Source organism: Candoia aspera, chromosome 5, assembly GCF_035149785.1.
Source record: "Candoia aspera isolate rCanAsp1 chromosome 5, rCanAsp1.hap2, whole genome shotgun sequence".
In the NCBI taxonomy this organism is placed as follows: domain Eukaryota; kingdom Metazoa; phylum Chordata; class Lepidosauria; order Squamata; family Boidae; genus Candoia; species Candoia aspera.
Window position 1 is genome coordinate 57,479,081 of NC_086157.1, and position 14,165 is coordinate 57,493,245.

At 37.5% G+C, this 14,165-nt stretch overlaps 1 protein-coding gene across 2 annotated transcripts in view; it reads right to left on the minus strand.

Moving 5' to 3' along the window:
• Window positions 1-14,165, minus strand: part of TRAPPC10 (trafficking protein particle complex subunit 10) — a 61,687-nt gene that overhangs the window by 19,404 nt on the left and 28,118 nt on the right. For both annotated transcript variants that reach the window (XM_063305305.1, XM_063305306.1), the window contains exons 9-14: window positions 11,462-11,576; window positions 8,761-8,837; window positions 4,034-4,125; window positions 2,947-3,087; window positions 1,428-1,540; window positions 92-606 (exon numbers count right to left, since the gene is read on the minus strand). In XM_063305305.1, coding sequence (XP_063161375.1) covers window positions 92-606; window positions 1,428-1,540; window positions 2,947-3,087; window positions 4,034-4,125; window positions 8,761-8,837; window positions 11,462-11,576 — 1,053 coding nt within the window. The remainder of the gene's footprint in view (window positions 1-91; window positions 607-1,427; window positions 1,541-2,946; window positions 3,088-4,033; window positions 4,126-8,760; window positions 8,838-11,461; window positions 11,577-14,165) is intronic.

Below are 14,165 nucleotides of genomic sequence, written 5' to 3' on the forward strand. Positions count from 1 at the left end.
ATGCCGAAGAAGGAAGCAGTAAAGGACTAGAAGTGCAAAACAGAGGCAAGGGAGCAATACTGGATTACAGTTTGCTTTCTATAAAACATACCTGGGTTCTGAAAGTTATTTTATTGACCCCTGGTTCCAGTATTAAGTTGCTACATTTTAACACGTGGGCCCCATCCTCCAGAGTCAGCCCTGTAGGTATTTCCAATGAAGAGCTGCTCTCCTGCCTTCGTAACAGCATATGCACATTTTTGCAGATGATGCCTGTTGTGTTCAAAGAATTATCCGAGGGGCTTCTCTCATACATTTCATACAACTCCAGCCCTGGTAAGCTACTTCTTGAAAGAGAGACACCTACAATCTCATTTGGAAAGTTGATAATACCATTGGAAGTCTTGTGTTTCGTAAGCCATTCAGCTGTCTTCCGGTAGCTATTTTTTTCAATGCTGAAATGGACATTAATAGCAATGTGATCCACGTTCACCGATATGGGCATCTGATTTACCAGCGTCAGTTCAATAGACAGTGTTCCACCCACATGAACCACAGCATTAGGAGGATCAAAATGTAGATTCTTCAACTGTGCGAAGGAATGCATGGAAAGCATAACTTTCTGTCCTGGGAATTAAATATAAATGGGATTTATGGTACACTCTGTTGGCAGGATCAGTTTTACTGAAAACAACATTTCCATTTATCTAATTATAATAACCTTAAGGGAAAAATAACTTCCTGGTTTGGTCATTTAAATATATTTAACTCAGGGAATATACATTTACCTGTTGATCTCCAAACCCAAAGCAATTTTTATCAAGGTCTTGCAGTTTGGAACAAAACATTAAGTGTGCCTAAAATATTTTGAATCCTAGCTGTAACATACATTTTGTTTAACCAAACACTCAGGTAGTAGTAGCTGCAGGTGAACTTAATTAAAGTAAGGGGTTGAATATTCAAAGCAAATATATTATGCATATTATAATCTGTCTTCTTTCTCTTGCTACGTGCAAATTTTATTCTAGTTTATTCTAGTTATAGGGAAGCATAAAGCTCTGAGTTAAAAGTATTTGAAAACTTATTCACTCACTCTTCTAGCTTCTGTGATTTCAACATATACTACTCACACACTTCAACCATATCATTTCTGTTGTAAGGATTAGAAACTTGTTGCTCGCTCTCTCTCAAAAAAAGCTGAGTTTGAACTATGAAGTCATATTTTGTAAATGTTACATTTATTGATGGATTTACATAGGGTTTAAAACTAAACTGCCCTGAAATTACTCATCATCAAACAAAATAAAAGAGCCCCAAACTAATAGAAGACAAGCACAAATAGGAATCTTGAGAAAATTAAGAAATTATCTTGACATTTACAGAATGAAGTTGGTAGCTTTAAAAATAGCCTGTTTGAAGTCTGACAATAAGATCCTCTCAAATCTTACCTTCTACTTCTGAGGGTTGTTTGGCAAAATCTAATATTTCTTGGCAAAAATGTTTCCGCTCTTCTTCAGTTAAGTTATTATCACCAGCTAAAAGACTGCTTGTCTGAAGATAGCTGGCACAGAGATAAGGAAGTGTGGAAAAAGAATATATATACAAGTCTTGGTACAAAAGCAGTTAATTCTTTATCTTCCATTTATCAGAAATACTGAAAAGGTGATACAGTAATACAATAATTTTAGTACTTCAGGAGTGACTTTACACTGAAATAGTGCAAAATATTTTTTTTCTATGCCAACTAGAATTCAAGATGCTCTATTTAAAACTATGATTCAAATTTGAATGCATAAAAATATATATATTTAAAGCAATTAAATGGGAGCAAAAGGGAAAGGATAAGATATATATGAAGAAGAATCAATAGAAAAGACCATCAATCAATTTCTGAGATGATCATTAACCAAATTCTGCTCCAGTTACCAACCCCAACCCATCCCTTCCTCTTCTTCTGGTATATTTCCCTTTGACTTGAGTATCTCTTAACTGCCCAAACTGTAATAGAATTAATTCCTATTGGAGCATACCTAGCATTTGAATCACTGACTGTGATACATAACTAAAGGAATGTGCTACACAATACTAAGCTAGAAAATGTTTTTTTTTTCTCAGCTTCAGTGAGACAGGATGTATCTACTACAGTTGTCAGGGAAATCAGGATATAGCAGGCCCCCATGATCCTAATATGGTGTTTTACCTTTAACTATAAATGCTAGACCAGATGAAGAAATAAAACAAAGCCTGTGGCTCCAACAACCTGGAGCTCTTATGGTATTTCAGGGGTTGAATGGCAAAGATAGCCAAACAGGATTTAACTACAGCTTTCAAGCACATTGGAAAAGAGCACAGGAACACAATGAATGCTCCAGGCAGTAATAATCCTTTTCAACAATCTGAAGTCAAAACTGGCAACTTTAAGAGTGGCTTAAAAATCTGATTCCTCAATTGTAATCTCCAACTTGTAAATCAACATTTTTTTTGTTTTTTGCATTTATTTAAAACATGTTCTAATATCTAACTAGGTCCTTAATACCTCAATTAATATTAGTCCAATTTAAACTCAGGAGCAGTCTATACAAACTTGTGAGGATGTATGTATTTACATTTTTGACCTTGTCTGCAGTCAGAAGCTAACCAGGGTCAAACCTGGTTAATATTGTATGAGAAACCATCAATGCATCCAAGGAGTGTAGGCTAGATGGGAAGTCGAGACTACGGCAAACTGCTTCCATGCTGCTAACAAGGGAACTGCACTGATGTATTCACATAATTTCCAGGAGTCAAGGTTAATTAAAGGATGTATTTATTTCATAGTATGAGATACAGACTTTTTGGTGGCTGCATGCAGACTTTTGGAAGTTAATACCTCTGCTACTCCCAAATGTGTTTTAAGTTCTACTACCCCGCCAATAAGATAAATCCAAGCACACATAATCAGCAATTTTCCATTTTTCTGAAGGATACTTTTCAGTTTGTCCGAGATGTTTTTGACATTCTGCTAGTTGCTTCCGTGTATGCGTAATAAGCAATGCCCATCCTTCAGCAAGGTATGTTTTTAATGCACCTTGAAGATAAACCTCAGCTTTCTGAGGACTCTTCTTCTTCCTTGGGAACAAAATCACCAAGAGGGAGAGAGGAGGGGAAAATACATTAAATGCATTCATATACAGCTTTTATATGTAAACACTTTTCTTTACCTGCTCTCTCTTACAATTATCAACTAATGAATAGGTGACAAATTCTTAATTCAACATAGTATATTCACTACTAAACGTGTTAATAGCCAGTTAGAATACATCTAAAGAATATTTTCAACTCATGGCAGGCTATGTGGTATTAGACAAAAAACAGAAAGTCTATTAAATTCTTACCTAAACATTTCTAAACATACAAATAAAAAATTTAAAGTTTCAAAATCACAAAGCACTCTCATTCTGTGTCCCAGAACTATCTAAGGTGATTTTCTTTGTACTGTAGTACAAAGAAACCAGTAATTTAACCTACTGAACCTACTGATCACTGTGGTTTTATCAGCAAGCATTTTATAAAAAGTGCACAACTTAACATCCATCAATCAATTTTATTTACAGCCAAAAGGCCCAAATAGCAAGTCACAAATATAATCCAAAATTTGTTTTAATATATATAGGACTCCTTTGAACATTACAATAAACCATAAAATATTTAAGTGACAAACACACTGCACTAGTGTCCTGTGCATGCCTGCCAGAGCAGCATAGTTTGGAAGTAATTAAGTATTTTCCCCAAACAGAGAATGGGGAGAGCTATTTCTGGCTGCCACAAATAGCAGAATAAAACATGTTTTGGAAAAGGTTATCTTAAGATTTAACAAGGCTGTACTACTCTGCAATGGGTGGCATATTTAGCCACTGCCAAGCTATGAGCAGGGAACCTGGAAGTTACAGTTCTCCAGCTATTCACAAGGCACTGCCAGTGTGCTTTTATAGTTAAAGGTGAGATGCATATAGTAGGTTAGAGATACCCTTTTCAGAATATTACAATATGCAACAATTCCAATAAGTTTATGTACATGTAAAACTCTGCCAGATCCTTTCCAACAAGCTTTGCTGAGCGAATTCTTCCAATATTTTTGTACATTTCAATAGTAGCATGAGAAAGATCCTGTGGAAAAGAAATAAAAGGACGGAGGATAAACTATACTGTTACAACTCATCCTTGTTCTGCATCAAGTTTAATTTAGCTATATTCAGGAACATATGGCTCCTAACGCTGGCCAAAGCATACAGAACTCTTAAGATTTCAAAACTTCAAGGTGTTCCAGTCATTTAACTGGTTTGAAAATTAGAATGTTATGGAGTTGTCAAATGTTTTGCTGAAATCAATAAAGTATATTACATCTACTGCTTTCCTACAATCTATTAAGGGAGCTACCAATTGAAAAAAAAAAAAACAAGATTAGGACAGCTTGCAAAGTTGATCTTGACAAGTCTGTGCTGATTTTTGGTAACTGCTTCATAATTTTCAAGGTGCTTACAGCTCAATCACTTTATGATCTGCTCTTGAAGATTTTCAGTCATCAATTTCCTTGGATCATTCCCCCCCCCCCTATTTAAACAGGGACATTTGCCCTCCTCTAGTCATCTACCCTTCAGCAAAGGATCGTTACCTTGTCGTGGTGCTGGAGCTTGAGCACCTCAATGATGCCATGAGCTAAACCGTGAAGGGCCACCCAAGACGGGAAGGTCATGACAGAGACGTCAGACTAAATGCGATCCCTGGGGAAGGTAATGGTAACCCACCCCAGTATTCTTGCCGTGAAAACTAAATGGATCAGTACAACCAGAGATATGTCGGTATACCATCGGAAGATGAGACCCCCAGGTCGGAAGATGGTCAAAATGCTACTGGGGAGGAACAGAGGATGAGCTCAACTAGCCCCAGACGTGATGACGCAGCTAGCTCAAAGCCGAAAGGATGGCTAGCGGCCAACGGTGCTGGTGGTGAACGGCGAATCCGATGTTCTAAGGATCAACACACCATTGGAACCTGGAATGTAAGATCTATGAGCCAGGGCAAATTGGATGTGGTTATTGGTGAGATGTCAAGATTAAAGATAGACATTTTGGGCATCAGTGAACTGAAATAGACTGGAATGGGCCACTTCACATCAAATGACCACCAGATCTACTACTGTGGACAAGAGGACCACAGAGGAAATGGAGTAGCCTTCATAATTAATAGTAAAGTGGCTAAAGCAGTGCTTGGATACAACCCAAAAAACGACAGAATGATCTCAATTCGAATTCAGGGCAAGCCATCTAACATCACAGTGATCCAAATATACGCCCCAACCACAAATGCTGAAGAAGCTGAAGTAGAGCAGTTCTATGAGGATCTGCAGCACCTACTGGACAACACGCCTAAAAGATGTTATTTTCATCACAGGAGACTGGAATGCTAAGGTGGGCAGTCAAATGACACCTCGAATTACAGGTAAGTATGGCCTGGGAGAACAAAATGAAGCAGGACATAGGCTGATAGAATTTTGCCAAGACAATTCACTCTGCATAACAAACACCCTCTTCCAACAACCTAAGAGACGGCTTTATACATGGACTTCACCAGATGGACAACACCGAAATCAGATTGATTACATCCTTTGCAGCCAAAGGTGGCGGACATCTGTACAGTCGGTAAAAACAAGGCCTGGAGCTGACTGTAGTTCAGATCACGAACTTCTTCTTGCACAATTTAGGATCAGACTAAAGAGATTAGGGAAGACCCACAGATCAGCTAGATATGAGCTCAATAATATTCCTAAGGAATATGCAGTGGAGGTGAAGAATAGATTTAAGGGACTGGACTTAGTAGATAGGGTCCCAGAAGAACTCTGGACAGAAGTTGGCAGCATTGTTCAGGAGGCGGCAACAAAATACATCCCAAAGAAAGAGAAAACCAAGAAGGCAAAATGGCTGTCTGCTGAGACACTAGAAGTAGCCCAAGAAAGAAGGAAAGCAAAAGGCAACAGTGATAGGGGGAGATATGCCCAATTAAATGCAAAATTCCAGAGGTTAGCCAGAAGAGATAAGGAATTATTTTTAAACAAGCAATGCACAGAAGTGGAAGAAGACAATAGAATAGGAAGGACAAGAGACCTCTTCCAGAACATTAGAAACATCGGAGGTAAATTCCAGGCCAAAATGGGTATGATCAAAAACAAAGATGGCAAGGACCTAACAGAAGAAGAAGAGATCAAGAAAAGGTGGCAAGAATATACAGAAGACCTGTATAGGAAGGATAACAATATCGGGGATAGCTTTGATGGTGTGGTCAGTGAGCTAGAGCCAGACATCCTGAAGAGTGAGGTTGAGTGGGCCTTAAGAAGCATTGCTAATAACAAGGCAGCAGGAGACGATGGCATCCCAGCTGAACTGTTCAAAATCTTGCAAGATGATGCTGTCAAGGTAATGCATGCTATATGCCAGCAAATTTGGAAAACACAAGAATGGCCATCAGATTGGAAAAAATCAACTTATATCCCCATACCAAAAAAGGGAAACACTAAAGAATGTTCAAACTATCGAACAGTGGCACTCATTTCACATGCCAGTAAGGTAATGCTCAAGATCCTGCAAGGTAGACTTCAGCAGTTCATGGAGCGAGAATTGCCAGATGTACAAGCTGGGTTTAGAAAAGGCAGAGGAACTATAGACCAAATTGCCAATATCCGCTGGATAATGGAAAAAGCCAGGGAGTTTCAGAGAAACATCTATTTCTGTTTTATTGACTATTCTAAAGCCTTTGACTGTGTGGACCATAACAAATTGTGGCAAGTTCTTAGCGGTATGGGGATACCAAGTCATCTTGTATGCCTCCTCAAGAATCTGTATAATGACCAAGTAGTAACAGTAAGAACAGACCATGGAACAACGGACTGGTTTAAGATTGGGAAAGGAGTACGGCAGAGCTGTATACTCTCACCCTACCTATTCAACTTGTATGCAGAACACATCATGCGACAAGCTGGCCTTGAGGAATCCAAGGCTGGAGTTAAAATTGCTGGAAGAAACATTAACAATCTCAGATATGCAGATGATACCACTTTGATGGCTGAAAGTGAAGAGGAACTGAGGAGCCTTATGATGAAGGTGAAAGAAGAAAGTGCAAAAGCTGGTTTGCAGCTAAACCTCAAAAAAACCAAGATTATGGCAACCAGCTTGATTGATAACTGGCAAATAGAGGGAGAAAATGTAGAAGCAGTGAAAGACTTTGTATTCCTAGGTGCAAAGATTACTGCAGACGCTGACTGCAGTCAGGAAATCAGAAGACGCTTAATCCTTGGGAGAAGAGCAATGACAAATCTCGATAAAATAGTTAAGAGCAGAGACATCACACTGACAACAAAGGCCCGCATAGTTAAAGCAATGGTGTTCCCTGTAGTAACATATGGCTGCGAGAGCTGGACCATAAGGAAGGCTGAGAGAAGGAAGATCGATGCTTTTGAACTGTGGTGTTGGAGGAAAATTCTGAGAGTGCCTTGGACTGCAAGAAGATCAAACCAGTCCATCCTCCAGGAAATAAAGCCAGACTGCTCACTTGAGGGAATGATATTAAAGGCAAAACTGAAATACTTTGGCCACATAATGAGAAGACAGGACACCCTGGAGAAGATGCTGATGCTAGGGAGAGTGGAGGGCAAGAGGAAGAGGGGCCGACCAAGGGCAAGATGGATGGATGATATTCTAGAGGTGACGGACTCGTCCCTGGGGGAGCTGGGGGTGCTGACGACCGACAGGAAGCTCTGGCGTGGGCTGGTCCATGAAGTCACGAAGAGTCGGAAGCGACTAAACGAATAAACAACAACAAAGTCATCTACCCTTCTGTCTGTTTGCCATTTTTCAGATACAGTACCCTAGGATGCAATCCTTTGAGTACAGCATGATGCCATTCATCTGGCCTTGGAAATTTAAACTTACTCAAAATAAATATAATCACAGTCAGGAAATACCTCTCAGTCTCAAGCACCAATCCTGCTCCTTCATCCCGCTCATCCTACAACTGCCTGATGGGGTATATGCTCTTTTGTTAGAGAAGACCAAGGCAAAATAAGAGTTGTGTAATTCCACCTTCTCATTCTTCTGTGTATTTTGCCATATTCACTGTGTGGCTAGTATAGTGATTCTTTCATCTTCCTTTTATTTTGAACCTATCTGAAGAAACCATTCTTTCTGTTCTTAGTATCCTTCACTAGGCTCAGCTCATTCTGAGTTTCTTCTTTCCTGACATCTTTTCTACTGTTCTGTAGAGAACACATCAGGGCTAGAAACTTTAGAATCCCTGAAGAAAAAAAAACTTCTGCTAGCATTCGTCCTATTCTTATCTAACTTTTCCATGGATGTAAAAAAGGGCATTTATATAGTAAGCTTTTTAATGACAGGGAGCTTTTATTTATGCAGCTTTCTAAATATTACCTGAAGCATATTTAAATTAAACAGTTGACAACAAAATTAAATTAGTTTGAAATCCAGAATTCATATATAAATATAGTATGGGGGGGTATTTTGATTGATGTTTTTAGCTGAGATATTTCGTTTTGGATGTCCAAAATTTTACACTCTCTGTATCATTTTACTAAAAGTGATTGAGCTGCTAACAATTATGCTATTTTTCAAAGTAGATTTTAATACATATCTAAAAATACTATTCTGCTCTAAATACTAGTTAACTGAAAAATATGCGTAACATGTATATCCTCAACATGTTATATGAATGCAGAAATACATATACCATGCTTACCAAATAATGCTTTTCAAAAGCTTCTACAGATGATAAGGCTTCTTTGAGTTTCTTATAAGGAGACTGTGCTGTATTGGCTTCAGAAATAAAATAGAACATAATAGAAAATAGTAAGATTTAAAAAGCATCATCCACAACTTTGCACTAAGTGTTCTGCTCAGAATTTCAGTTTTAATTCTCATTATGGATGGATGGAGGCAATTTGGGTGTACCTATGGTGCTACAGTCTCCATAAAAGGGAGATGCTCCACTACTATCTTTACAACAGTAATCCTTGCTATGCTTGCAAAGATGGAAAGCTGCCACCAGCTACTGCAGGTGGAAAGCTAAAAATGGTTTTCACAGTCATATCAGATTTAGCTTTGGATTCCTTGACTGGGCCAAGGAGGGACTCCTGAGTGGACTGTGAGCACCTGTGCTCCCCACTTTCCCCTCCCTTGTGAGCCCTCCCTCTTGGGACAGCACAGCTATGACGGCACAATTGCCTATAAAACGTTTTCAGCATTTTCAAATGCTGGGGGTGGGGTGGGGCGGGGGAGAAAGAGCAAGTCTATTGGAACTGTATAAGCACAAATGTCTTGACTGATAGACAGGCAGGCTGGCCACAAAACCAGGAGAAAAGAAACAAAAACCTGCTGATGGGTGAAGTATTTCTGGGCTGTGGGGAACGCTGGGCAGCAAAGCCCCGGATGGGAGCCTAGATAGGCTAAAGCAGCAAATTCCAAGCCCTGCTGAGCTTAAAAAAGAAAGGGGGGGGGCAGCCAAGAAACTGAGGTGTGGGAGTTGTGTTCCCCTCCCCAGTCACCTTGTGGAGACAAAAGTTCCTCCAGTCCAGAAGAGAGAAGGCATCCCCTACCCCCACTCTACCCACGCTTTGGAGCATTCATTTCTGAGAGGAAAAAATAACGAAGCCCCACAGGACACAAAAGGAGCAAACAGTAAAAAGCCCCATAGATAGAAACCAAACAGTAAGGTATTTGCCTATAAACCGAGCAGGTATGTCCAGAATTCCTTTTGTAAAACAGAATTTTTATTTCATGCAATAAAACTCTCCCGCAGCTATTGAAGGGAGATAAAACCAACACTTCTAGTTTCCAGTGCTTATTGTGGCTTTGCTGAGTTTGGGGTCAGCCCAATCAATAGTATTCCAAAAGAACCAATGACAGCAGGAAATCTCCCTCAGACTGGGCATTACAACATAATACCCTGGGTCAAGGTGGGGGGGTGGGGGGAATCTGTTATTTTCTGCTTTGGCAAGTGAGATCTGATATTGCTGTGGATGATCTATCTAGTCATTTACCTCCTTAAACTGGTACAGAATTCTGCCCCTTTCTAGAAATAGAGACACTTTGAATCCCTGACCCTTGGAATTGGCATCTGATCCTTGCTTTTTTTCTCCAGCCAACAATGGTAGCCTTTTTCTTGTGCAAATACTGAAGCCATCACTAGTATAAAAGAGCTTCCCACTGTAGCAAAAGCCAGCAGAAGAGCACTTTTTGTAATATGTAGACAACCAACAAATAAGATTAGGATTGCTCTCTATTAATATTGTGCTACTTTGGGAAGTTAAGATGGACCTATTTCTTGTGGGTTACTCATGCCTAACTTATGGCATTCTATCAACAGAAATGTAGAAATCTAAGAACCTAGCAAAAACTTGCACCTTAAGAATTGCTCATGGACCCTGAAAAGGATAGGAAAGACATTTATCTTCCTATGTTCCTGCCATGATCTCTCTCTTAGCCTGCACTCTCAGATACAGAGCTTTCTCTTTTCTGATAATTATATCATTTTCAGATGAAGGCCAAGTATTTCCTGAATGTCCTGCATATCCCTCAGAACATTGTGATAGGAAGTAGCTAACAACAGCCTCCAAAATAGTTTGCTTTGTGAGAAAAATACTGTATCCCAGGCAACATTCACCTTCTCTCTTGCTTATTTTTTTTTCCCTTCTCTTCCTCTGCTCTCTCCATTTTACTTCTCTAATTCTTTTTATCTCCTTCTGATCCTGGCATCAATCTTTCTATAAGGAGGATTTTTAATATGCATTCTTCTTAAAGACTTATTTTTTCCCCATTTCATTCTCTTTTCTTCTATGCTTAGTATTTTTCCCGCCTTTCTCATTCTATTTCCTTTTCGCTCAACAGGACAACTCCAAACCCTTTTCTTAACAGGATGCAGGTTTGGAAAACATACAATGGTGCATTAAAAGAAGTAATAAAAGTATATAGTTGCAATTCTGCACAACTTCAGAATATAGAAATTTATTCGGTTAGTTTGAATTATTATACCAGGAACACACTCCCTTCCTTAACCTTAAGAGGATATACTCTTCAGTTTTTCAATTTTTTAAACCAAAATAAAAGTATAAGTTAAAGATAAATAATCACTAGCAGGTATCCAAATAGATACACGACCATATTAAAACATACTTCAAAATTAAAAATCTCAAGATTATAAATATCTCTGATTTTGTTGTATTAATAGGTATAGGACCACATTGATATTGTACATCCTTTGAAATGAAAAAATTGAAGATTATAAAGGTCTCTGAGTTTTGTTAAATGTAGTAAAGATAGCCATAGAGATCCCACTTTTCTGTGCAAAAATTGCAGCATTCGTCCAAATAGGTCATGAAGATTCTAAGTATCAGTGATTACTTGAAAAGCACCAACTTGTTTCATTTGTGGTATGTTGATACCTGTTTCAGGGCGCTCAGCTCCAAGTCCTGCCAAAAGATCAACTGTTCTGTTAAGATCTTCTGAATTGGGCCCCTTTTCTGACACAAGTCCACATAAGTAGCCCAAAGATTTCAACTGTAAGAAAATTATAACCATGAAGTATCTCCATTTTATGATAACAATATATATAAAAAACAGGACTTAGTTTTAACCCTCTAAATTTTAACAAGAACTTCTGACATAAACATGTTTCAATAAAAGCTAACAAAATTTAAGTCTGCCTCTTAATATTTTAACATAGTTAACTATCTGAAATTTGCTAAGCTAAAATGTGCAAAGCTTTATTCTGCAAATTTGAAAGACAAATTTATTTTTTCAAAAGAATAAATATGAGCAAGTTACAAGAGCAATATTTATAAGAATTAAGAAATTAGGAAACTATTTTAAAATCAGTTAGGTTTAACAAACATAAAACTCTTAACAAGACCATTTTCAAAAAACTCCCCATATTGATTGAAATAATATTTTAGCTAGCATAGTTGTTAGATTGCAATGTGGAATTAATAATATAGTTTATAAGTATGGTATAAATTAATTCCATAAAGTTCCAGTAGTAAATAGTTTTTGGGGAAAAAAATTAGTTGTGGAACTACAAATAGTTTCTTTGGCCTTAAATAACGAAGATTCATTAAAATCTCTTGTGTGACAGAGATTAAACCTATATAAGTAAAATAGAATTAAGGCAAGAGTTCAATTTCTTTGTGAAATTTCAGTATAAAATTATTCAAATCAAGCTCTATATAAGTTTCAGGAGGAATAGTCAGCTTTTCAATAGTAGGGTTCTATTAGCTTTCCAAATGAGGATGTTTTACAAGCAAGTTAATAATTTCAGAGGAATTCAATGAAACTAAACAATTTGTGCAATGCTAAACTGCTTTAGTTGGACTACTAAAGAGTCCTTCTCTTGGGTCAAAAAATGCATCTTTATATAACTCATTTGAATAATTAGAGTTATTTCATTAAGTGTGCACCTATTAACTGATGAATATAAATTCCTGACCAGCATCACAATTTCAAGTTCACACTTCTGGTGAGAATTCATGGCGAACTAGATGTCCCTGGAGGAGGAGGGACAGCACTGCGGTGGCGATCAGCAGCCAATGAATTCTGTCCAGTGAAGTCTCTCTGGAAAAAGGAGAGATCGTGAGATCACCCACTTGTGCTCCAGACAGCTGCTCCTCATGAATAGATTGCAGGAACTGAGATTTTTGTGGTTGACTTATGAGTCAAGCACCTGGGAGTCGAGGGATTTCAACCAAGCTCACAGCTCTAATGTAGCCTATATGGACTCAAGGTTCACCAAGCCTCATTACTTAATCATTTTCAGAAATTGCTTATTAACTGCTTTTCAGCTATTTTGAATTTTTGCAACGGCAAGTTTTAGAGCACCAGGTGAGCCTCCTTCAAACCTTAGTGAAAGAAGTTTTAAATACAATTTTAAGGACAAAAAAAAACTTTCTGTGGGGGAATGTAAACAGCAAAAGGGTGATTAGAATGTTGATTTTGGAAAGTTACAAACAGGCTAAGGGTCCAGATTTGATCTGGATTTGAAATAAGATTTTGAAATTAATTATAAGAAGCATTTCCCATGGGAAAATGCTGTTGTTTTGAATTCTTTTTTTAAAAAGATAGGACTTGAATGAAGGTTGGACACTAGAGGGAACCAGAAGGAACTAAAGATTACAATTAAAGGAGAAGAACACTTAAATTTGACTTACTAATATAGAATGGAGCAAAATACTTTAAAATTGGATGTATTGAAGGGTATTTTTGAACGATGAACCCAGAAGTTAAGTTTAAAAATGTCTGCCATTATAGACAGACTGTGTTTAAAACATGTTATGAGGAACAAGTTTTACCAGGGTAAGACCGAGACTGAAGTGAAACTGGATTTAAAAATGACAGGCTACAAGAGTGATATGGGAAAAGATGCTACACTGGATATACAAATGAAACCGGCTGATGTCATAATAATTAAAAGGGATATACAAATAACAAACCAAAGAGTGACCTGGATAACTTTCCTATATTGGATGTACAAAACAGTCTCGCTAAGGTTCTGAAGACAAAGAAAAAAAGAAAAGAAATTAAGTTCTAAGAGTATTTGAAGGGATTAAAGATCAAGATTGTTAAAAGTAAAAGGAAGGAATATGAAGTTGGTTTATTTGATTAAGCCTAAATTAGATATGTTATCTCTGGTAACCCTTAATGGACTTCTGCTAACTAGGACTGAATGAAGAGGTTTAAAGTTTTAAAGGTTTCAAAGATGAGATATGGCAAGAAGAGATCATCTGTTGTATTTTAAGAGAAGGTGATAAGTTACTAAAACTTTTTATACTTGTTATGAAGAGGGAAGTCATTTCTTTACATATTTTTCTTTTTCTTTACTATATTCTTATTTTTTCTTTCTTTTCTATTTTTCTATTTTTTCTCCTTTTCTGTACTATTTTTTATTCTTTTTTTAGTTTTTGTTAGTTCTTATCTTTTTAACTGCAATGTTTAATAAAATTACTATAAAAAAGAATTTCAAGTTCAAGTAGGTTTTTTTTTTCATTTCTATTACCAGAAATTCTGGCAGAGGACAAAAACTTGCGATTAGTAGCACAATGTATCAAAAAAACATGGCTCTCCCATTCAGCTGCTCCCCATAAAGAACAGCATACA